Source organism: Chaetodon trifascialis, chromosome 23 (genome assembly GCF_039877785.1).
Source record: "Chaetodon trifascialis isolate fChaTrf1 chromosome 23, fChaTrf1.hap1, whole genome shotgun sequence".
Lineage (NCBI taxonomy): Eukaryota > Metazoa > Chordata > Actinopteri > Chaetodontiformes > Chaetodontidae > Chaetodon > Chaetodon trifascialis.
Window position 1 is genome coordinate 9,396,062 of NC_092078.1, and position 26,821 is coordinate 9,422,882.

The 26,821-nt window shown below is 41.3% G+C and overlaps 1 protein-coding gene across 3 annotated transcripts in view; it reads right to left on the minus strand.

The window, feature by feature from the left end:
- elavl2 (ELAV like neuron-specific RNA binding protein 2) overlaps window positions 1-17,806 on the minus strand; it is a 33,321-nt gene extending 15,515 nt beyond the window's left edge. The window contains exons 1-3 of one of the 3 annotated variants that reach the window (XM_070992728.1): window positions 17,304-17,806; window positions 2,798-2,888; window positions 1,036-1,279 (exon numbers count right to left, since the gene is read on the minus strand). In XM_070992728.1, the coding sequence (XP_070848829.1) occupies window positions 1,036-1,279; window positions 2,798-2,869 (316 nt within the window). In that variant the 5' untranslated portion in view covers window positions 2,870-2,888; window positions 17,304-17,806. The remainder of the gene's footprint in view (window positions 1-1,035; window positions 1,280-2,797; window positions 2,889-17,303) is intronic. The other 2 variants (XM_070992729.1, XM_070992730.1) reach the window with 2 other exon arrangements.
- Window positions 17,807-26,821: the final 9,015 nt, after the last annotated feature.

Below are 26,821 nucleotides of genomic sequence, written 5' to 3' on the forward strand. Positions count from 1 at the left end.
CTTGTGAATACTGGTCAGCTATACAAAAGCAGTGTGAAATATTAAACATTATTAATAATTCAAAGCCAGATGTGGTTGAGCGCACATCTTCCATGTTAATTTAATGAAGGTGACTGCCTTGGACTTTCAGAATACAGATGATCTATAATTATTAGTTAGTTCAACAGTGCTTCTCAATAAAAAGTCCCCCTGGCCTCCACCTCAATGGAAAGATCTGTTTGCTCACCTGAGGCTGCTGATGTTTCAGGACCAAATGCAAAACAAACAGATGTATGCACACATCCTCAAAGGCCAGAGACACTCACGTGTCTGACCATCGGGCCACATTATAAAAAGCAGATGGAGGAAGAACCGCAAGAACAGCAAGTGGTAAGAACCCAGCAGCCTATGCTCATGTCACAAAGTTGATGTGAGCCAAATTCTTCCCAATAAAACCTGAAATGATTTGCAAGTCTTCTACCTGCTTAAATATAAAGAATGAAATTAAATTTGAGTCTCTTCAAATCCCCACAGTAAAGCAGCAAAGAACCCTCTGAGCAGAAAACTCTGTATTCCATAGGATCCATTTCAATTTCCCCGAGGAAACTAATATTATCCTGCATATTAAAGCATCATACAGCAATTAAAATCAGTCCTTATGCTGCTGCTCGGCATTTCCACACTGGCTACTATGTAAAGACAGTGCCTGCTATTCTCCCAAATGAGATGCAGAAGGATTGGCTGACTTTCAAGACAAAGGCCTCTGCATTTACTGGGGGTAAAAAGGTCCATAATTCATGATGCACCATGTCAAATATACAACGAGGAAACGACATACTGTGCATGCAGAAACAGACAAGGCTATGACATGGACAATGCTGCTAGCAGGGCCCCACTGATACATTATTTGGGTTCACATCAAGGTTAATAATTGTTGTTGAAATATTTCCCTACCCTAAATCAACGCACATACTTGAAGCCAATGAATTGAGAGCACAAAGTATCTGTTGGGCCCGAGCCATTACCCAGCCATAGTAATGCAAACAGATGCGTTACCTGTTATTTTGTCTCGAACTAGTTTACAGGACTCAATTTCTCCGATGCTCCCAAACAAACTCTTCAGCTCCTCTTGGGTCATGTTCTGAGGCAGATAGTTGACTATCAAGTTAGTTTTACTGTCCTCTATGCTCCCTGACTCTACAGGCGAGGAGCAGTTGTTTGAAATTGTTGAAGGACCGTTGCTTGTGTTGTTGCAAGTTGGCCCATTGGACAGCTGTGTTTCCATGGCAGCAATCACCTGCTAAAGAGACAGAAAGAAAAAAAAAAAAAATCAAGTCACAACCACATGCACATCAAAAATAAATAATAAAAACAGTTAAAAAGGACACTCTTCACACACTGAAACATTGTTTTGTTGGATTACTGATTTCATTTAAATTATAGTATTATTATTATTAAATTATTATAATGGGGCAGCTGTGGCTCAGGTGGTAGAGCGGTCGTCCACAGATCAGGACATCGGTAGTTCAATCCCTGGCCTCAGCAGTCCACATGCCAAAGCATCCTTGGGCAAGGTACTGAACCCCAAAACTGGCCATGCTGCGGCTTCGGTGTGCGAATTCATATGAACGCTGCTTTGGAAAAAAGCGTCTGTCAAATGACTAATTGTAATTTTAATTATTATGGTTATTTTTGAATCTCAAAACAAAACATCATTAAGGCAACCAAGTTGCAGGGAGCATACAGTGCTGTGTCAAAAGACTTTGCAGTTGTTCTTTTATCACGAATTAGCATAATTTAGTGTAGCAGAGTAGAACTTAGAGCATAAGACTGGTCGTTAGAGGGCGTTTAAAAAGGTAGAAGTTGTGATGCTGTGAATGTCGATACTTTGTCCCCTCAGCAGGTTGGGGTAGGCTTCTCAATAATGGAAATTTGTGCCTTCACCATTCATATCTGGCAATGTGAGATGTTAAATCTTACAGTAGCACCACAGGTGGAAAAAAATAAAGTTGAAAATAGTGTGTGTGTGTGTGTGTGTGTGTGTGTGTGTGTGTGTGTGTGTGTGTGTGTGTGTGTGTGTGTGTGCAAGCGTGTGTGTTTGGGCGGGTGGGGGTGGGGGTGGGGGCAGCAAAATAATTCCCTCTCTGCTATGCATGATTGCTGCTTTTGCTTCTGGGCAAATAGACTTTTTACTGAGAAAGCAATGTGATGGTCTATTAATCTGTCAGAAGCTCAACAACTGATAAAGCAATATTAAAGTTGGTAAGTGGCATGTTTAAGCATATCTTTCAAAGTTAAATGTGGCGACCAAAGTGAAACATTTCATTCACTACATATGCAAAGCACGTAAGCAGCCAAATCTGCAGCCATCAGTACGCTAGCATTGCACAACAAGCCTTAAACGATATGGTGATCAGTTAAGGCAAACAGCAACAAGTTCATGTATGAAGAGTCATCCTTTATTAACAGATTCACCATGTGCAGATCAGTGTAATCACACCACGATGCATATTATTCAGTCACACTTACACTAATTTGTGCACGGAGGCCATAAAGCTGTAATTCTACAAAGTAATTAGATAAACACATCACAGTAGCAGACAGGGTTAGACCATACCAATACAGTCAAGCATTGACAACATGGGAGCTTTTCATGAACAAAACCAGAAAAGTGCCTGAATTCCAAATTGAACATGTGATGAATTTGATTTGAGCATCAAAATGTGACAGAGAGCTAACGTCATTGGTATGGCCTGAGCACTGAGACGAAAAGCAAGGCCTTCTGGCCAAATGATTTCAAAAAAGAAGAGCCACAGACCCCAGTCCAAGGCTCAGGCGCCCACGAACCACTTCTAAGCAGAGAAGCCACATCGCACAGTCTGACTGCCATGTTAGTTTGGAGTTGCCGTCTGAAAATGTGGACACAAAAAGTACTTCACGTTAGATCAGCAAAGAACAAAGCAACAGTCAGATGTGATCACATGTCATTACTGGGGGGGAGGAAAAGGAGGCCATATTTTTTTGAACTGGCTGTCCATGCAGATTGGCTTAAACCAGGGAGAAGCAAAGGCAATGTTTCACTTAGTCACAATACATCTTGAGTAAGGAGCAAACAGCAGAACCAAAAAGTGGAGAGTGTTCAGTCAAGAGAAACCTGGCCACAGCACTGACAATAAGCATGAGGAATGGCAAATAGCTTAATGGATGGGAGCACTGCAAAAGGATGATCACTGAAACTGCACAAGCACAGATCAATTGGTCCGCTCAGATTGCTCACATCCAGCAGCAGAGCTGATGCTCAAGTTACGCTGACACAGCCGACATTTGTTATTCAGTCTTTAGCACACAAAGCATTAGAACTGCAAACATCCACAGTGCAACAATCTCCAAGTTTCCCAGAAGCTTTAACGTGCTCAAACTATGAAAACAAACCACTGACAACTTCGGCAGCAAAGATCACCAACAAACAGACAATTCCATCAAAACTAAGCCTTTCAGCTTACTTAAAGGTCCCATGTGTAACTTTCAGAACACCCTTGTTATGAATGACCATGGCTGTTAAGTAAACTGAAGCAGGTGCAAGCAAGCTTCATCAGGTATCGAATAACGTTACAATCTATAACGTCACTGTATTTCATTTGGACCATTGGCTCCATGATACCGCCTAGTTTGCTGCTTTGCAAATCACTTCATCAACCCACAGCAAGACACAACCAAAGCTGCTCAGCTTAGGTTACAGTTAGCTACTGTCATCCCTGCCTTGCATCACGTTCTGCTAGTAGAACGCAAACAGTTCCTCGGTTTTGTACTGTTCCATCATTTATTGTTGGCTAAAACAAATGCCATTTGTAATAATACATAAGTTAGTATCATGGTTCACGTTAGCTGGTGAATTAAGTTGGCAAGCAGCCCAACTACCAATTCCCCTCCAGATAGTATTTTGCTAGTAATAAGGTTAGCAGGCAAATAAGCTAAGATTAGCCCACTAGCTGTACGTCGCATGGATCTGGGGTTGCTGGTTTGTAATGTTAGCTGATAAACTTGCACAGGGCAGCTAGTCAGTTTAGCAGCCGGATCAAGAATAGAAGTCAGGATGAATTCACAGATGACGTCCACTCAAGACAGTACAAGCTAGCTAATGTTAGCTAACATTAAGCAGCTAAAACCAAAATATCATAGTCCACATGCTTCACAGTCATGTTAGCTTTGACTCTGGACAGTTTGCTGGACAGTCCTTTATATGGAAACCAGTCCACAGGCTGTTTATAGGCAACTGGAAAATGGTCTAATTTCTTAAGTAATATCCATTCACACACTGGCATTACAAACACTTCACAATCTTACATATTGACACATTCAACTTTCCATGAAAGAAAAGTAGTTCAAATAAAAAGCCACAGAGGCTCAATATGTATCAGATTATATCAATATTCTCCAAAGCAAAATGAAGCAATTTGTGAGGAAAATCTCACTTAAAATACAATTAAAACAAGCACTGCACTATGTTTATATTACCACTGAAGAATTCATTAATTGCTGCTTAAAACTAGAAATATACAAAATTCATCACAAGACAAGCAAAATAAAAAAAACTGCATCACTGATCCCTCGGTTGTTTAACTTTTAACTAAGCCGTATGAACCTGCTACAGTGTTCAGGCGTGTTGATGACGTGACTGACTTTTGCGGCTTCATACTCTTTTCTGCATGACTGTACACCGTTTTCCACTCCGTATACAAAAACAGTCATTATGGATGAGTCCTCCTCCTCCACCTCCTGCACGCTCTACCCAGGTGCCAACCCTCGCCTAAACCAAACAAGAGTATTTCCAGTAGGTGAGAACGCGTCTGACGTGGACTAATGTGCTACATGTGTGAAACTCTGGACACTGTCCAGACCTGATTCTGGGGACATTTGTCTGTAGTTTAGATGAGAAAACAGCTGTATTGTCTGTGTTATATATTTGGGGCAGCAGCACCATGAAGCAATCCAGCTGCCTCATGAGGTCAAATGATTTACCACGTTCTCAGGTAAGAGCAGCAGTTGGTGGCGATAATGAGCCTCCATTGCATCTCTGTTGTAGTTAGTTTTACTGTTTTGAGGTTGTTTTTATGTGCTGTCTCATGTGAGGCGGCTGTTTTTGTTTGTATGGAATTTTCAAACAGAAAATAATCAAATGTGATGAAGTATATTTTTTTTAAGCCATTTCTTAATTGATTTTGCATGACAATTACTATACCGTGATATCCGTTACTGTGATATAAAATTACATTTGCTGTGATAGATTTTGAGGCTGCAGGCTTCAAAACAGCCCAAAAACACAGCACAGACAACTGAGCCTCTAGTGTCCTATTAATGAATTTGTTTCACCTCGTTGGCTGCGCCTAGTGAAAACGTCGACTTGCTGTAACTCAAATGCAAATTGATTTTCTCTACTCAAGTGATGAAAGCAGCATTGCAACTGTCAGATGGACGGGCATAACCCAATAAACCTGATCCATATTTCTTAGTGGAGGAGAGCATCTCAAACCACCGTGCCAATGTGCCATTTCCAGTGCATCACCGTGATGGATAATGCATGAATCGAAACGTTAAATCTTAAATTTCTTTATTATTTTACAAAGCCAGAAGCAGAGATTGAATTTTTTATGCTGTCTTGATTGCCCTGCTTTTTGTCTACATTTCTCTGCTATCTAAAATATACTGATATGTGCTTTCAAACTGGAGTATATGCACATGTCAATAAACGTGACTGAGCTGTCACACATCCTCCGTCGGTCATTTCATATATTTATACATTATTTTGCCCTAATAGTGTTTTCAGTCTTAACTAATAAAGTCAGTGTAGCTGGCGTGATTGAAGCGGGTCACCTTTTGAGTTTTGAGGTCCATTTGCTGCTTTTCTCTGTCTGTTAATTGTGTTACAACACTGTCACAGCTCAGCTGTCACCGTCAAATGCGGCGATTGGCTGTGCCACGTATCATGATATACATAAAGGCACGTGAGCTGACAAATTGCAGCAAACAGCTCTGTGTCAGTCAGATCAAACAGCTGTAGATGCGCTCTGGATTCCTATTGCATTGGAAAATAATTACGACCTCAGCTTATTCAAGTGTGAAAAACTGGAGGTGTACTGTGAGTGTGTGTGATTAGAGTCTACTGTGATAGCTTGACTAAAAATGACAATGTACTTAACAGTGTTATTTATCCAGATAGTTAGATCTTTCTGCTCTGAAAGCATCATCAGTGCACATCTCTGCACAGAACAAAGCTTGTCAATAGGGAGAATGTGTGTGTGCCACAGCATATAGACCGCTCAGGACTGTAAAGAACAGAATGTTTTGTGTCGATCAGCTCGTTTGCCAATAGCTTTTTAATTTTACAGTCTCACCAAAGGGCCAATAATTGTAAAATAAATGGTAATACAGTATATTCACAGATATGGCACTTAAAACTTTGATTCCAGATATTTACTGATGATATGTTAAATCTCATTTCTGTCCATCCTGACTTGGAGCACAACATTCTCATAATATTTTTGAGACTGGAGGACTGATGCAAAACATCCACTTGGCACTTCATCTAGCCATGGTAACTTGTGTTACAGTTTTAGACAACAGTAAATATGTTTAAAGCACTTTTTTTTCCCCCTTAATCCAACCTGAAAGCATGTGTCGATTACTGGATGACACGCTGCCATATCGAGCCAGTATCAAGAATGCGAAAACAAAAAAACTTCTTTGATTTCGCCATTATTTGTTGTTGTGTCCGCTGCTGTGAACTCCGGCCGATACTCCGGTTGAGTCAGTTGTGTTCATGAAGTGAGAACCTCCTCACAGCAGTCGTCACATGAGTAACATAACACCCGATGTCACTGACGATATGTTCATTCCAGGATCAGAGGCCATGTGTAAAATGGCCTAACGCACAGCATCCTCAGTACACAATAACACACTAAAGCTGCATCTCTGAACAGCTTGCTGCTTTGTAGAAACTGTGCTGACTGACTGACTTGTTCCGTGTCGAGGGCAGTGATATAACTAAACTTGACAACGATAAGATTTGCTGCCCTTGCGTTTCATGGTCCGACAAACAATTTTAAGACATCAGTTTGGTGCAACTTGCATCATCGTGCAAACATCGAAAATGATTACTGGAGCGGCAACAACTGACAATAATGAAAATGATAAACGTGGCACCCTACAGGAACAGTTTTACTCCCCTAATCAAATGAAAAAAATATGAGGACGACTCAAAATGTCCAATCAATTTGTACAGTGGAAGCTGAACATTTAGACTAACATTACGTGCAGGTTGGGGAGACTTTTGTGTTTATATATGGAGTTTTGCTCGTTTTACTTCTGCTGAAATACGTCCATCAGCAGTTTATCTTTAATTGATTAACTGCAGTAAAGAATTTAACTGATTAAAAACATTCACTACCAATGTATGTTTTGTGTACCATTCCTCCAGAGCTCACATATATTAACGTATACCACAAGAGGTCAAACTTCAACTTCACAGCTCAGAAAAACTACTGGTGCAACAAAAGAGGCTGCGGTCAGTGAGAAGAGGAGAGGTGAGATGAAGAGGAGAAAACACAGTCCAACATGGTGACATGATGAGACAATAACTCATTAATGCGCCGCTACAATTGTTTCAACTGAGACAAAGTCCTGCATTTTGTATCTTATTGTTAATGTTTAAATCAGTTGATCAGGAAACTTTGGGACATTTTAATCCTCCTTGTTGCAAAAGTGCTGGCACATAGAGATGACTTTTTTTTGTACAAATAAAGCCTCACATTTGAACAATAATAAGAGAATTTTTGAAATATTAATTCTGTTAACATTTAGTTTGACAATGGATGCTACAATTCTGAGAGGAAAGCGTTGCAACACAGAGTAGCAGCAGTCAGATTTCACTCATCACATGAGGAGAGTTGACTGGCAAGACAGTGATGGAGGATTTGGTGTCAATGTGAAAAGCAACTATTTGATAATGTTTTGGATTTAAAGCCAATGCTAACAGGGAAACTGGTGATGTCAATGAGGCTCTAGTGCACCACGAGAGTGATGCCGCCAAAATGGGCCCTGCAGTGAAAGCTCACCCGGAGAGGCGACACACAGACATCCGGATTAAAGTAAGCACTCGACACATATTGAGCGTCATCAACAAATATCTCTTGTAAATGTCCCGTGTAATCAGTAACAACGGTGTCACGACATTATTAGCCGGTGTGAGAGTTTCCTCGCCATGGCATCCTGACTCAATGCTTATGACTGTTTTCAGGCTTTTGAATGTACTGTAGATAAACTGCATCGCCAACGTTGCAGTGCACAAGTGCAAATACGTGACTCATTTGATTCACTAGCATGTCCCGAAACCAAGGTCAAAACCCACTGACTACATAACCCGAGCAAAAATAGAAACCATACAGCGATGAGCTTCAACCCACATGACCCATGACCACAAATACATTTCATTCATTCATTAGAAAGAAATAACAACCCCAGATGGACTAAACACTATGGCAACACTCAAAGTCTCAACAAGGACAGCTGATTGTCCAAGTTGTCCCCTTATATATCTGTGTGCTAGCAAACATTACTCAAATCTTCTTAAGCAAGACCAAGCTTCAGAGATAAAAACACAGCTTCCTGTGTCTTTATATTGCTTTTTACCTTCCTTGGGTTTTGTCTGATCTCCCATGAAGCACTATGCAGCTCATCTTTTCAAAAGCATTAAAAGAAATTATGAATAATGGTCAGCATCAAAACTTTGTCTGCATATATAGGAATAGCCATTTCTTTTTGATATAGATAGCATTGCTAGCCACTGTTTTTATGCCTGCTAGCAAGGAGCTTAACGTGAGGGGCTTGCTATGCATGTATGACGTTCATACTATTAAAATCAATCTCCCAGGGCATCATGTTATGTACACTCTGTTATTGTCACCTGTGTTATAAATATTTTCCAGCATGCAAAGAGACAGTAAAAGGACTTTATCCATATTGCCCCTTACTGTTTTCTTGTATGGGAACCCACAACCCTGAGGACCTGCGCGGGAAATCAATCTTCAATTAATCATCAAGATTCATTAAAATCCTAAGTTGCTGAAAATGAGGAAAACTTGCTTCACACATGCTGCAGAATGCTGATAGCAGTAATGTAACGTAGAGACTTGCATGTCATGCTGTTCACAGCTGCATATACTCCTCTCACTGCAGGTAAAGGCCAGAAGGCTGCAGGCCATAATACACCACAACGAGCTCACTCATCATATCTGGGCATCATAAACAGCATATTTGTAAATAACCAGACTTACTCTACTCCAGACAGCAGCAATCTGACAAACATGAATATCTAAATATGGTTCTGCAGTTCAAAGTTGCGTTGTGCAACACAGATTTAGTGACAGACCCGAAATCTGACTGAAGGATTCTCGTTAGCGCTCGAAGGTTTTCCCTGAAGGCGTTAGTCACGATATTTGATTTAGGCAAATAAAACAATACCAATCATCCTCCATGTCAAATCAAAGTTCGCTGATTTGAGCTGGTTAAAGCAACACTTATTTAACCAAGTACAGTCACCAAACACACAGCCATCATCCCAGTCATGCAAGGAAGGAGGCCTGAACAGGTCAACTGAACCCTCCTGCTGCTCTTTCCATCTGTTATTTGTCTCAAAAGTACAAAACCAGCGCAATAGAAGCCCTGCGTTTACCTTTTTGCGGTTTTGTTAACAAAAAGGGCACAAAGGCAGAAATTTCTAAAACCGAATGGATATTCAGCAAATGTTTCTCATATGCCAAAAAAAAAATTGCAATCCTAAGCACTTATCCGCTCCACAAGCAGCCTCTCCCACGTGCATAGTAACAGAGAAAAGCAGGCCACAAGAGAACATATTGTTGTTGAGGAAAATGACTTACTTCAATCTCCATTTCATATGCTTCACCTTTTATTCTAAGTACAAAGCACAAACATTGGCTATTGTCCCACTTGAGAGAGTGCCACAAGGCAGAAATATTTCATTAGATAAACACTTGGAAGAGAAGGCTTGGCACAACGCCGCTCCCCAAAAATTTCAGTCAAGGCTTTCACTGTGTGCAGCCAGCCAGCCAGCAGCCTCCTCTTAGTGCAGGCATCTGAGTGCACAGCGTCTTGAAACCAGACCCAGATAAAGACCACGAGGTTCTTTTTTTGTTTTCCCATCATTGCTAAGATAAACCCATCCACCTCCACAATTTTACCCCACTGAGCAGGCTGCCTTTTAGGACTCATTAAAGTGCAGTGTGTTTAGTTATTGGTGCTCTCAGATCCCAAAGCCTTCTCACGAGGGGGAGAAAATCCTCTGCACGCAGTGTTACTATACAGACAATGCAGATATTACCAATTCAAACACAGTGAAAATCATCTACATTGTCACACTGATGTTACACAAAAGGCATGAGGAACATCCAAAGTAATGACAAAGCTTTTGCTTCTGTGCTTCAGCCATGTGTCATCCTTCAACCTCTGAAGCTGATGGTGCTGGCTCTGTTCTAGCAGCTCACTGACTGTGCTAATTAATTACATGGAAAAGTGACTTTGAGTGGCTGTTTGGAGGCAAGATTTCACAGTTGATCAAACTCTTGACTGAAGTACAGCTGTAAATCAGCTAATATGAAATCAATCACAACCTGATAGCATTTCATATCTCCATCCTGCTCTGAGCTAAACCAATTAGTCAATTCATAGATTTAAAGAGAAATTTTTCCAGCTGCAGCTGCTCTTCTGTTTAAGATCATAAAAGGAATATCTTTGGGATTTGGACTGAGACTCAGACATATAAAGCAAAATCAAGATGTCACATTGCGATCTCAAAACTCACTAATGAGTAATTGAAAAAAATATCAAATAAAAAATGTTAGTTGGAGCACGAATTCTGTTCACTTGTGAAACTCCTGGCGCCCTGCGACCTGATGATAAATGCACCCTACAAACAAAACCAAAGCTGCTTCAGCTCGAAATCAAATCAATCCAAATGATTTGTTTCAGCCACTGCTGCCACTCGAGGACAGCCAGACTGTCATTTCAGTTTTAATGAACGGCAGCGTCAGCAAAGGCCATAAAGAAATCTAGTCCAGTTAAGAAACATTACATGACTGCTGCACTCACAAAGTATTGATTTCTTTTAAAAAAATAGCCTGATTTCCTTTGAAAGGTTCAAATCAAGGGCAGGCAGCAACAAAGTTAAATACACTAAATTCTGTTGGCACTAACGCACAATATGAATCTGTGAGTCTGCACATTGGCAGAGGTTTTCAATCCCCCCTTTACAGCATGAGCACACGATTCATACTTTTGAAGACAGACAGTAATATTGCACAAAATGGTTTGATTTGATTACACATTGGCTGACAAGGCCTTTGGTATCCGCTTTCTTCAGCCAATCTGTCAATTTCAGGGATTATATAAAACAATATACAGTACAGTAGACCTTTTAAAGGATCAAAACAAAAACACTATAACGACTATCCTTTTCCAACAAACACTAGATCGATAAGGACAATAAAGTTTTCAGATTTTGTTACACAGAAAGTGGGCTAAAAAAAAAAAACATTTACAGATGTGACTAAGTGCAGAACTTCTTTAAGGTGAACCTGAAGCCAACAGTAAGATCAGCATGTACTGATGTGACACTGAGCACTTAAAGTGAGGAGGCACGAATCTCTGCTACTCGCTCCTCAGAGGATTAAATTGACCAAGTATGCGTGACAAGCTGCAGAGTGAAGAACTCCAGAGTGCACACACTGACATGCACGGCCTGTCCTTGAAAACTAAAAGCCCACAAGTAACAGTTCAGAATATCCCTGCTGAAAACACAGATGTGACTCGTCTTCCCACACACTGACGTGCACCAAGACAAATGCGACGCTGTAATATGGTGATATTTGTACCTTGATGAGAAAAAGGTGTAATGTGATGGCAGCGCTGAGGAGCAGTGCTTTGGGGTCTAAGCATCATCCAAACATACCTATTGACTGATTTATCCTTCATAAAAAATGAATAGGATTTTAATACAGTTGCACAAACTTTAAACTTTAAAGATTTTACTACTTTGACTCTGACGCCATCTTAATTTTGCAAACAAGGGAAAACTGCTGGGCAGGTAATTTCCATCACATGCTACTTCTGTCTCTCAAACCTCTGCTCAGTGTTTCAGTGCATCGATCCGCTTTGTTTGCAGATTAACATTTAAGGAAGAGCAAATATTTATCAGCATAAACACACGGTTAATAATTTGATAAAGCTTGTTCTGAAGGTGCAAGGCGACAGTGGGGAGGGGGTTGAGAGCAGGGTAGTTACGCAGCAGCTCCGTCATCCCAGAACCAGTCAGAATAATACTGAAAAGTGATGCAATGCTGAGTTATAATTGGCAGTCTGCCTCCAAAGCAGAAGTGTAAGATTTCTCACCAACACTTATGGAGAAGGGAATAATACAGCTACTGTTAGTAGGAGAAAATGCATAAAATTCACTTCATAGTCTGCCTGAAATAAAATTCAGTTGGGTAGTTTGCATTGCTCCAGAGACAGCAACACATGTTCATCAATACTGACTTGTTCTGAAATTTTGGCCAGAGGCATTTTTTCTTCTTCCAGGCTTGATGCTTTAGAGAACCAATGTAAAAATATCAATGTGTCATTTCTTGTTAAAAAAAAAAAAAAAAAAAAAAATCACAATTTTATTTTACATCATCAAAAAGGTCTCTTAAGAAATTAATTGTCTGCTGTAACACTATTAGTTATGATTAAATGTTAACTCACAAGTGCTCTGATTAGGACTTAAGACTGAATAATCAACATCAAATGTGTGGATTCTGACAATTTACTAATTAATAAAGAAAGTCTAAAAGCAGCATCACCAAATAATGGATAGAGCAACCTACTGTAACATAGCAGTCATTTTGTCAGACACTAGCCTGTCTGCTATCATATAAAAAGGTGTGCAGGACACTAACGAAAAAAAAAGGTTGACAGCCTTGAGATGAGATGAGATGACAACTTTTAAAACCTCAAGTCAGAGAGTTTAAAACTGAAAATGAAAATAGTGACTGTTCATTTAGCACTGGGGTCATCAGTGAGGTTCTGACAACCCAGTCTCTTAAGTGCCACAGCTGTTTTGACTGTTTTTGACAGGAGGTCTTAAGACTATTAACCTCAACAACTAGTGACTCTGATTTTTGTCAATTTCGTAGTCAAGCTCAAACACTGAATCTCGGTCGATACGTTACATTTGCTATGAGCTCCAATCCAATAATTTCACATTCAACAGAAATATCTGCAATGTTTAGACACGAGGTATATTCACACTCCCTCTGCTTCTCACCACCATAGGCCTACACACTAACACAGCCAAACATTAAAGTACACAAATCAACACTCACCACATAACACCTATACAGAGCATGAGATGTGGTGATCTATAAAAGCGGCTGTGATGCAGTGACAGGGTCAAGAACACTGCAATGCTGGCTTCCAGCAATGACCCACACATGCAGAGGGAGGGCCACCCTGTGGCCAACAGACAATAAGGACCAAATTGGAAACAGCTATGTGCACCATTCACACAGCCCAGACAAGATCAAATGCAAGGGGGGTGCAGGGGGACGCCGCGAGGAGAAGAAAGGGGGATAGGACGGACATTTAAGAAGGACAAAGGGGGCAAAATTGCTTCCTTTTTTTTCCTGGAGCCACCCACTGTATGCTAACCCAGTTCTGACAGCAGCACACATTGCTGTGCAGAGCACAGCGACGTGGCCTTTGGAAGTTCACTCACTGTCCTGCATTTTAGTCACTCTGTCAGCAGCCTTTATTTAGAAAGGCAAACGTGGGGGCTCAATAATACATAAAGACAACCGCTCTCATCTCTTGTCCCTCTCAGGAGCACAGAGGCTGCTGAAATAGTGGAAGTTACATGAACACTGAGGAGGGAAAAATGCCTAAAAACAGCAGATATATATACAGAAATAGGAACATGTGGGCATCTTCCATCTTTCCTAAAGCTGAACTTGTGATGAGATCTGCAAATTTGAATTAAGATCTTCTGGTGCTCTTAGTATTAATATCAATTCTTTAGTAATAGTGCTCTTAAAACCATAAACACCAAGACCCAAACTACAACAATCTGATTCAGCCATTTTTTTTTTTTTTTAATTATTATTTTTAACATATTTCGTCTCTGCACACACAGAATTGTAATGTGTTATGGCTGCAAGTGCTATATTTAATCAGGTGATCGGATAAATAACGGCACAGCCAACTACTTTGTCATCAACAAATACTCCATTTCTATTCTGTTAATCATATTTCATCCGTCCTACACATTACTCCCTTGTCACATCGCGTCAAATCAATTGAGGATTTTGAAAATAAATAAATAAATAATGAAGAACCCAGGTATAATGAGACTAAATGTGTAAATGTCTGTTAATTCACATTCAATGTGACAGGGATGTCAACTCACAAGATGTTGAAGAGTGTATGAAACACCTTTAAAAACACCCAGTGAGCTGGGCTGTCCCGCGATACCCACAGGACCACAGATGTCCTGTGTGTTGGCAACTTCCTGGTAAATTAACTGTTCAGGCTCTCAGATAAAAGATACGTAATCTTTTCATGACCCACCAACTGAAGATTACTCACCGCAGACTGCCAGCTATAACTCAACATGCCCGTGGCTCCAACATATCCATGCTTAATATTCAAGGCCAGACGCTACAAGCATGAGCACGAAAAAATACAAAAGAACATGCCTTTGTTTATATGACAGGTTACAGTCTGATAATTATCCTTAAAGCCTTTAAGAACAAGAACGACAATTAACCTGTTCCTTTACCTGGAGTTGCGTAATACCCAAAAACTGTGAAATGCCCATTTATGAGTAACAACATCACACGAGGATGGAAATTAAGACTCTCTTATGTCAATGATCACATATAGGAAAATATAATTTCATGCAGTGGATGGAAAAAATACCCTCTGTTTAAAGAGGGACCACTGCATGTAAACAATGCATTCATCGGCTAAATAAATAATTCTGCTAATTTTGGAGTTTTCATTCAGGAGCTGACAACGAGATTTCTACAAGTATTGGAAATAATGACCAATAAATATTATAAAACAGGACCAAATAAAGTACAGCTGCTCCATCAACCGGCCTGTGTTAAAAAGGTAAAAGGTTGAGCTCAGTTTAAAGGTAACCTGTCTAATTAGGTGAACTACAACGTGAGCGGATGGAGGGGGGATGGGGGGGTGGCTGAGGGCTGAGAGCAGCCTTGTTTAATTGATTAAACTGAGACACCTGTGCCGCCGCGCTGTGCGCAACACCAACCTGCGATTGAATGTCGGTTCATGCGAAGTCCAAATGAGGATTGAGTCAATTATCTCAGACAATGACCACTCAGCAATGGCCAATTTTTTATTTATTTTTTTTATGTTTTGCGTCTAATTTAAACTTTATGAAACTGCAACCCGATGCTAGTTTTGTTTTGCGACGTGGTCGTGTAGCCGGACGCAATTTGACGGCGGACAAAAAGCAAGATTTTAACCAACACAGCAGTTTTATGTGTGTTTGTGAAATTCAGTTCGTGAGGCTAGCGCCGAGATTTGCGTCGGCGCTTGCTACTGTAGCAAACATTATTTTAGCTAGCTTGACGTTACGTAACGTTGTCCAACATTAGGTCGCGTTAAAACACAAATATTTCTTATGGAGATCTGCTAGCAACATGTCCGACTTGAGTCGCTCGCTACGCCGGCGTCTGTTGGACGTTGATAGCTACAGTCCCTTGTTTAATGTCTTTTTTCGGGGTGCATTTTCTGTACAGTTAATTTTGGCAGTAAATACTTTTACACTACTCCTCTGCGGTGTCTTACCTTGAGGTGTTGAGTCGGCGTCGCGGGAATTTATTGATGTAAAGTCTGCAGACATCAAACTTTTGGTCGCAGTCTTTGCGCAGTAGAAAAGGGGGCGGTGGCGGGAACACGGCCAACGTAAGTAAACTAATCAGACCGTCGGCCAATCAGCGAAGACTCGGTCCCTAGCCCGGAAATACACGATTAAATAATTGATTCGCTGCAGGTGTAGGTCTACTTTTGCTTCATGCTACCTAGCCTGAATGCCTTTTCGAGCAAAATATCAACGCAAAGGAAAGACACACAAAGATGACATTACTGAAGCAGTGACTGCGTCAGGCTGCCACCAGGGTCCCTGGACAATTCAACAGAATTATTGATTTGGGTATAATTTACCAACGACAATTAGGAATTTAAGCATTGCTGTGTCTATTTTTAGATCAAACGCGTACAGAACAGACATATTTGGCATTAGTTTAAGAATAAAAGGCAAAACCTAATTAAATGGGAATGCTGATAAGGGGCCTTTCGCATGAAAAGCTTAGGATCCAAATCCAGTTTCTGTGTGTGTGCAGGAATTGTAAAATTGTCTCCACGTCACAATTAACACCTGCACGGAAATTCCGAAATCCCATAGAAACATGCCTGTGATGGCAGAACTTAACAAAATATCATCCAGCAACTCCAAGTAGCAGAACACACAGGCTGCACTTAACCTATATGGCATCGCTGCTTTTAGAGAGTTCCACCGAGTCTTCAGCCCTATGGGCTATTTTACATTTAAATCCAAGAGGTCGCCCCTACCATAGCCCACCACTTAGTTTAAATCACATTTGTATTTGGCCATGTATTTTAAATGTACATCCTTGGTAAAAATGCAAGTTTTCCTATAGATGAAACAGCTCAAATTCAAAATCAAGTAAGGTTGGTTTGTTTACTGCAGCCATCAATTCAACTCGTAATGTGAGACTCTGCATATAAAACCAGCGCCGTGAGTCTAATATTTCCAACACGACAACGTTTTTACTTTAGATGCGGTAAAATAACCGACTACTATGCGGATCACACGTTTCAGCACTCTGCCAAAGGCCTATATTTCTACACACCAGAGCAATAAACGCGTCCGTCCATGTCTGAAACCTTGGGAAGATTCTGAAACGAGCACATGTGCGGAGACAGCCTTCTTACCCTGCGGTGTAAGTCTATGATATGCCAAGGCACCGCAATTCAGAGTTGAAAATCAGCCGTCAATGGAGACATGAATGCACCACGGTGACTTTCCTATCGCGTTTGCATGCAAGAAGACAGCCTGAGACTACAGTGAACGCGTGATCTGCTCTACACACTGTCCTCAAAGACTTGACACAGGGTAAAATATCGATTCAAAATGTTTCAGGTGAATGAGCAAATGTGTAAAAATATCTTACCGTTTCTATAAATGAAAGTTATGGACGTCCTTAGGGCAAACAATCTCTGAATGAAAACACCTGGCCAATAGCTTGTCAAATGATGAATTCCGCTCTCTTAGTTCAAACTTGGAAACATAAAAGCCAACACAAACAAGATAAAATGAGGAAATGAAATATTTATTAAATCAAAACACAGAAATGAGTTCCTTTCAGCAAATGCATGAAACAAAAGGAAAAAAAGAACAGAAGAAATAAAAGGAATCAAATAATTAAAAAAGCCGGCTTCTGCCTGTCTCGCTCTTTACAGGTGCGCCACACAAATACGCGACATCACTGAGTGGAAACCAATGTGAGGAGGAGGTTGCCTTTAAAAGGAAGATAGTCCTGCCGGCGAATATATAGGGCCGTATCACAGCATGCCTATACCTCTCCGCTCTCTCCGTTTCATCCATTCAACCTACACATGAACACGCACTGGACGCGGAAGTATACCCAGAGTCGCTCCCATCCACCGCTTATGCACACAGGAGCTCTTCGATGCCATTGGCTCCAGCGCGCTCCTCGCTGGGGCTCGAGCGTCTCTCCCAAATCACGAGACGCCATTCGTCGTCGCCCCAATCACTCACAGCGATCAAGAGTTTTTTTTTTTTTAATCTTTTTTTTTTTCTCCTAAATATGGCATTTGAAGTCAAACATCGCCTCGCCGAGACACGCACGGTGCAGCAGGCGGGAATAACACCGCGGCTTCAGAGTATTTTTTTTTATTTTTTTCCCCCCACAAATGTGTTTTACACCGCATCACCACACGATCACCATCACGCAAGAGAGTCATTTTAGCTGTGTGTGCCGTTAGGGATCACTGTTTTGCTCTCAACTGGAGGGTTTATTTCACTGGAGACAATAAAACCACCACCCGTGGGCTTTTATTGTTTGTTTGCTTTTCCCCCCGCATCACCGTCTTTGCTCTCACACCATCTGAAATGAGCGCCTGTGTTTGTGGCGGCGCATTCAGCACCACGGACAGCGCAGCTCTCCGGCACAGTCGTCGTGGAGCAGCCTACACGCTTCCCACTGTCTGCCTCAGAGACTCCACAGTCAATGATCAGCCCTCAACACTCAACCTATCGGCCAGAAACAAAGGTGGGCGTTCATTCGGGCTCCCCCGGCACATTACAAACAGCAGAAAACGCTCTCTTTAAGCTTCCCTTGCAGCGGCGTCACATCAGCGTGAGCACGATGCGGGCTTTGCAGCAGGAGCGGTCGCAGGCTTATCCCGAGTGCATCTCTCTGTCGACTTTCAGAGGGTGGAGCAACAGTTAGGCTCGCATGGACACATGTGAAAAGGGAGATCGATGCTCTCAGGAGCAAAATACTGTTTCAGACATATAAGCCGATACAGCAGCAGCGGCAAAAGGCTGTAAGCTGTTAAGCTCACTGCAGAAAGCCTTCAACACAATAGGACCTGTATCAGAGGAAATCCAGCCACGCAGTGACACCCTGTATATTGTCCTATAAATCCATGTTTTCATGCATGTTCAGATGATTTTCTCAATACTTTAGGTAATTGACAGGATGGCGACATGCTATCCTTCAATCCCTCCACATGCACACACAAGTCTAGTCTTTTAAACACACTTCACTTTTTGGAAAGTGCTATTAAAAGCACAGCTAGTATCAAATGAAGGGTCTGAAAAGTTCTGCATGCAAATCAAATCATCCATGTTGTAACATGCTATTAGTATTTTCAATGATGTATAAGTAATGGAAAACCTCAAGGGCTGCTAGTCTCAATTCAGAGATACAGGCTGAAGAAACGTGTTGCATGTGAAAGCAGAAATAGAAAAGCTCCTCACATGAATATGCGACACATTCTTATGTAAATGCCTCATGTGAAGTAGGAAGTGTGCTGGAGAATGTTTTGGAAGAGGCCATGTTAACCTTTGGCCCAGCCACAGCAAACAGGGAGCAGTGAGAGGCGTGGAAAGCATCACACGTTGCTCTTTTATGATAAGTGTCATTATAAAGCAGCCAGTGCTTTTTGCAGCGCTGTACTCAGAATGCTGCACAACTTAGTTGTGCACCAAATAGCCTAAAAACAAATCTACAGAAGATATCAATGTGCAAATTTGAAGATATATTAATGTGTGAGTGGCGGTGACTCTTTGGGGTGAGCATGTCCATTAACACAAAGTTACTGCATTTTCCAGCTTTTGTAGTTTTCATGAATAACGAGAAAAGGCTTGATGTCGTCTATGGTATGCTCAGCTTTCAAGGTCTGACATCTTACAAAGGCTACTATACTATGCTATACAGTATATTATTCTCAGTGTATTTAGAAAATTCACATAGAGAAAGACAAAGCAGGCTGTGTTTAAAAATGCAAACATGCACTCATCTGCAAAGATGCTCAGTACGTCCAGGTGACAGAATACCTAGAAGTAAAGTCAAAAACAGCTGGATTTGCCTTTGACTTAAAATGCGACTCAAAGCTGGAAAATGAAAGTGGTCTGACCGCTTTGCTACGAGCTGGTAAATGGAAAACAAAGATGAATAAATACTGTTTTCAAATGGAAACTGGTGTAATCACTCTGAAGTCACAGCATGAGGGATGTCTGCTGGCGCGTGCCGTGCATCATTTCCTGTTAACAACATGAAAAAGTGCAGGACTTGCCAAAATAGGGCACGATTAACATGAGTGTAGGACATGGAGCATGTGCTCCCCATCATAATGCACATCATCAGAAACAAAGTACAAGACTCTCCTGCTCTAATCTGGAATGTCTGGAAGATCAGCCCCATCAAAAATCAGTTCAGTTAGCTCGATATAGGTTCAATTTTCTGGCTCAGGCGATATGAATTTGCATGAAACATTTTTAAGGTTAAAGAAAAAAAATCTAAATCAATCTACTAAAAGGTATTTCCAGGCTTTACATCTTGATGACAGCACATGTTGAAGTCTTGCTGCTCTGGTTTCTGGCTTTGGGGAAGTTATCCATGCCCACAAATATCAATTAGATCATTAGCATTTAGATAGCATACCATAAGAATTCTTAAAATGAAAGAGAACATGGACCTTTCGCCCCTATTTTTAATGGTGATTTGTGAAAGTGTGTCTCAAAAGAATGTCAGGAAGACTTACTGGGGAGGTAGATTATATTTAAAAGATCAGACACAAGGAAGGGTCAATACATCAGGACAAATCAGGGAACTGTGGGGGCACCAGTACTTCTCTGTGACTTGTTTCCTGGAATAGACCTAGACAGGAAAAATATGGAGGCAGCAAATTAAGACCTAATAAAGATGCTGCTAAGCTAATTTTTCTTGCCAACTGAACAAACTGACAAATCATCTCCTTCACTTCAGGTGCTGCCAGGCTTCTTCTGAAAGTCTGACTTCTGTGAAGCCAAATCCACAGACAGTATCACAAGCTAGCCGTCAATACTTGTGGTTTGGGGTTGAATTAACACAAAAAAACCTCACTGAACATCATGCTACTCAGGAACTTTCCCTGCATGGCAACCAAGGCAACAATCATTAGAAAATCTTACCAGACTCCTGTAGCTTTGGTCCAGCACCATCTTCCTGTCAGGCCCTCACAGCATGCTTCTGGCCTGCTACACCGCACCCACAGAGCATTCAGGAAGCAACCATCTTGATTCCACCAAGGAGACAAAGAAGCACAGTGCAGTGTGGGAGAAGAGACATATTTAACCCACTGAGTGCTCAAATAAAGTATGACTTGCATTTGTGGCTTGGTAAGCTTCAGCTTGCATGCGCCACACTGCCTAACCAAGATGAGCAGAGGTGTTCGTATCTTGTTTTGTAAGTTTAATACTCACATCAGTTGGACTTCCTGTTTGAATACTCACAATGAAACCTGTTGGTGTGGCAGACTGCTTCCTGACCACACCCATGGTGGGCCGTGCCAGGGGTGTGGCCTTAAAGGAGTACCTTGAAAAAAGAGAGAATAAATCCAGATTACTGTGACATTCACTTCCTGTATGATGCTTTAGAAAGGAGAGAGAAATGAAGAATTAAACTCAAAGGAAGAATTGACGCAGACATAAGAAAAGACAGTCACTGTCGCTGGACAGAGCTTACTGGCTGTGGGCTGAAAAGTGGCAAACAGGTTCATCGGGGACTCTTTATTGTAAAGCAGTATAGGTCTAATGGAAAGCACCGGCATCCAAACCTGACTGCAGATCACGCATCCATCTATATTTTAGGGCCACAAATATGAACAAATGTGTGAATGTGTGATATGTACACCCCCCTTGGAGGGGAATGTAGGTCAATGCCAGGGTCATTAACCTAATCCATCTCTATAATGTGGAGCACCAAGGTCTCATTTGGACAGGATGGATAGGGGGCTTTTTTTTTTTTTTGCTGCTGGTCAATAATTAGGCACTGACTCCACACAGTAGGGGGCGCTCTTTCCTGCCTGAGTGACTCATGCAATAAATCACTAAATAGCCCAGACATGTGCCTCTTGGGTCCGGGGTTGGGAGAAACGGCTGAAACAAAGCAAGACGCAGAACAAAAAGTCACTTTCAGTTATGGAAAGTGTATTTATTCAAGCACTGTATTTAAGTACATTTCTGGTTATGAGTATTTCCTTTCTGTGCGACTTTATATCTGTACTGAGTTCAGAAGGAATCTTAATGTCATTACATTTATCTCAGCTATACTTGACATTGAAATTTCACAAACAAAACGTAAGATCAGCACACAAATATGCTTGATAAAATAGAATTACTTGTGAGTATTTAACATTAGCTCCACTTACTCTGCACAGTAAGAACTTCAACCTTCATGCAGCCACTTTCGTTCCACAGTGTTTTATGTTGGACTCTTGCTTGTGGTGGAGCACTGTCAAACCATGCTCCTGTTACCTTTATTTCACTGAAAGATCAGGGTATTTATCCAGCACTGCTCTCTTTAACAGAAAGTGCACGTAATTAATCCAAATGGCAGCCTGCTGCAAACGAAAATTAATGACTACCGCTAAACCCCGCTCACGAGGTGAAAAATGTATTTTATTAATAAAAATGGATGCTTTCTTTGGCAGGCCACCACACTGATGAGGCAAAAAAAGGTACTGACACCTGGTACAAGTGGTAAAATATTCTGACCTCAATCCCCTCACCGTTTGGATCCCCTCATCTCTGCTCATTGATAATCTGTATGACTGATCTGGTGGGTCCCACCCCCTGCTATTAAATGTCAAGGGTGAGTGCTCTTGACCTCTGCACCCTCCCTGCACACTTACTGGCAACCTGCAGGGCTGACAGGCCAGCATTTTATCAGACGCGGGCGTTCTCAGCTCTCCAATAGATTCTAGCAAAGGGACTAAGATGTCAATAGTGGTTCCTTTGAGACATTAACGTTCCCTGTGCTGGAGCCTCTTGTGTGACAATGGTCTCAGTGTTGCATGGAGGTGATTATTAATGCTCCCTGCTGGGACCAGGCAAAAATATGTCGAGATGAGCTCCACTGAAAGGCTGCAAAAGAGGGTAATAAGGAGCACTGCTGTAAACGATCTCTTTGAATGTGCCTTTTTGCTCTTTTAGCCCAAAGATTGCTATAATCAGAAAGAAGTGAGGAGACAGGGGTTCTCTTTGGGGACTTTGCTCAATTATGTCTTTGTATAACAACCATTTTGTGGGAACAGCTCTATCCATGCAGCCCTTTTTAAGAACTCACATGTTGCACTCCTGGCTTTAGCACATTTCGTTTAACGCACTAAGAACCAACTTATTCCACATTTTCAGAAGTCACTAGGATGTAAAATCTGAGTTCTCGTACCCAAATGAGCCTCAAATTCTGCTACATACCTGTTGGCAATGCTTAAACACACACTCTATTTTAGTGTGGCAGCTAAACTTGTATCTAACTACACAGTGTAATGTCTGGGGAGCGGCTTTTGATGTTGCATTCCAGCGAAATGACAAATCTTATCTCTGTGAGGGAGCGCAGAGCAAATTCACAAATGTTGACTGAACTGAACTGAGAATTTTTGGAAGTGAATTAGTGAACTGGAGAGATGGGTAACTTTCTGAAACCCATGCACAGTGACAAACAACACAACATACACACAAGTCAGACAGATCATAGCAGACAACAAGAGTGACATAAAGCCATGAAAACAGCAACGTTGACACACAAATGAATAGATCAGTGTAGCGCAGGACTGCCAAGCCCCTAAACAACACATTAGTGTGATTAGGCCTACTGTTACTGATGCACCTAAAACTAGACTAGTAGGACAGGAAGTCAATATGATACATATGAATCAAGACCTTAGAAATCATCTAAAAATCATCTCAGGAACATCGTATCGCATCGTACCATTCTGGGGGTGTGTTAAGTGTTAATCCTGTTCCTGTGATTACACGTAATGCTGTGCAGCCAACATACACCAGCATGAAACGAGGCCACGCTAACAGCCTCCTCTTGACCTTGAAGGACTTTAAAAGCAAATGTGGCTATTTTTTTCATTTTAATAAGTACCTTCAAATAAAGAACAATCAACCGGGCGGCTGTGGCTCAGGTTGTGTTCTGATCACACGGTTGCTGGTTTGACCCCCCACCAGCCACTCCAGTCCTTGGGCAAGACACTGGCCCCTCAGATTGGAAAAAATGTGACTGCATTCAGATTTCCATGCTTTTGGGTGGGGCCCGGTTTGCCTGCCAGAGGGTGACAGATCATTGGCTGTGGTGACCCCTAATGGGAAGCAGCCGTAACAAGAAGAAACACCAGTAACACAACAGTCACTCCATAAACCTCCTCCGTCCTGACAGTCAAAGCACATACACCAAACACTGATGCACTGAGTAGCATAAGCACTTGTATTCTGCAATGTACTAACAACATAAAATGGATACAAAAATGTTTAAAGTAACATTATTATTTTTATGTGAGCATTCAAGTCCATTAAAAAAAAGAGCAGGATCACTTCATGTCTTTGCTCTTATGATGCTAATGTCTTGCTGTCATGTAATCTGCTTTAAACCAGAGGGAGGGGAAAAAAAACCTTCGGGGGCACTGAGCTCACTACCTCTTCTGGTATATTTCTCCATGGTATTAGAGGTTGATGTCATTGATTGCAGACCATCCAATATGGGTCCTGCTGGGAAGCCAGAGCTCCCGCTGAGACTGTCAGGGCTATGTAATGCAAGACTGGGTGATGTCACTGCAAGAGCACAGGGACCACAGAGACAAAAATGACAGTGAGACACAGTGGCACATAATACAGCTAGACAAATTAATATGGGATATGTAATATGGCACAAATGGGCTTTATGGAAATTGAATTATTTTGTGTGTTTCACATGGTCCTGTGCCAAAATGTAGGCCAAAAGTAGGATGATTTTTGGAGAAGTAGTAGGAAAAGCTACAAGAATTTTATATAACAGTGAGTGTGGCAGCTGCTCATCCAGTCAGGTGAAGAATTAGATGGAGAGTACATGTCCTTAGATCACATATTCAAGGTCAAGAAGGCTAAAAGAAGCCTGACCACTTTTAAAACCCCCTTTCAAATGTTTTGATTGACAGCAAAGAACAGCTGAAGCCACTCTGTAACGGCCAGATAAATGAAAACGAACAAGGACAAGAGCAGCTATGAATAATATTGCATTTTTGCCCTTTTTTTCCGCAACAATCACGACAAATCTATGCAAGCAGTCAAAATGAATTCTTCTGATGAAAGAAACAGAAAGTTTATTGGAATTCACTTTTTCACTACCTTTCAGGCAAACCGAATCAACCGCAGTTACTTTGTCTATAGCGAGCAAAAAAAAAAGGGCACTTTTATTGAAAAGCTGCTCTACCGTGATAAAAAAAATAAAAAGCCCTTAAAGCAACAAAAACCAAATAAAACCTGAAAACATTTTCTTTCATCTCGATCCTTGGGGAAATACTGCTTGCGGTAGAACAGAGCCAGGTTTTTCGAATCTCTGAGAAAATAGGGCATGAAATCTCAATTAGATGTGTCAAGATCCTGGGAAATTTCAATGCTTTTCTCTCTTTTTTTTTTTTTACACACACTTGTCTCTGGGAGACACTGAGGAGCGCTTGACCACCCGATGCCTCATTCTCTCCCTGAAATAGCCTGGTCTAACTGCTCTGATTGGACAGCGGGATGGACAGCATTTTGGGGGTGCAGGGGAGGGGAGGCGGGAGCAGGTGCAGGGGAGACAAGGATCGATTTGGTTGTCCACAGATAAAATAAGAAATCAGGGGGTTTTATGTGGCGCCACTCCCTGGCAAGCCTTCACAGAGTCCAGGAGATTAGAAAGTGAAGTTCCCAGAAAACAAACAAAGGGCATCATTAAACAAAGGCTCTAGACTGCTCACACTTTGTCTCTTAAGTGCAATTTGATCTTTGGCTCCCTTTTAAAACCAAACGTCTGAGAAGAAGAGGGAGTTTCTGAGCCCTCGTCTGATTGAAAGCCAATTGTCTCTGCCTTCAGCCTCTGGCACAAGTCTTTACACAAGAAATACACTGACTGGAAAATAAGCTCTTTGATTAGCAGCAGTTTCTTCTCAGTGTCGACAGTATTTATTTTGTTTTCTGTTGCGCGTGCTCATTATAACGCCATAAGGGCAGTAACGCTTTCGCACATTGTGTCTTAATTGATGACACAGGCTTGCGCTGCTTCATCGAGAGCATCATAGTGCAGTCAACACTGAAGATACAGGTCAAACTGTGACCAGCGCAAAGTTCTTCACAAGCTAATTCATCTCACATTCTGCATTTCTTTAAGCTGTCTTTTCCAATAAAGCACAATCCTCTAAAAGGCTGTTTATTTGCAGCCGGCTAACAAAACACAGGTCTACTCACAATCGGCGCTTTTAAAAACCTCATGTTTACCAGCCACACACTGCACAGCCCGTCCTCGTATCATTTCACCCACTAATCAATTACAGTAAAAAATCAATCCAGGAAAATGAGGGACACGTCAGAGCGCAGAGGGTGTTGTACTTTGATTTCATTGGGGGCCTAAAAACATGAAAACCCCATTGTAGTGCAGGCACATGCATGATCAGCTGTGGTTATTGTCAGCCAAAATCTATTTCCACCTTTGCCTGCTATTGTTGTGGTGTTTTGGTCGTTGCCATGTAAAACGGCAGCTCCAAAATGTCAGCTTTTCAAAACCAAACAAAAAAACAGAATTTTGTCCTTTTAATACAAAAGCCACACATTCCGGCATGTAGTTCTGAAAGGACCCAGCAGTGGAGAGTAATTAAGCGCATATCTCAAGTCCTGTCCTCTTACTTTTCATGCCATTTTTTATACTTACATTTTAAAAGAAGGTATTGTAGTTTTCACCCCACTACAAAAGTAATTTGTATATTCATATATATCATATACTAAACATGTAATGATCTTATAAAATATGATGCAATATGTCAAACTGGAATTCTGGAAATCAACAGAAAATACTGGCAACTATTACAATAAATGTAATAATTAGTTTCCTAAATGAAAGGACTGTTTTCACATTCATTGTAAATTTTCTCTCTGCTAATTGAA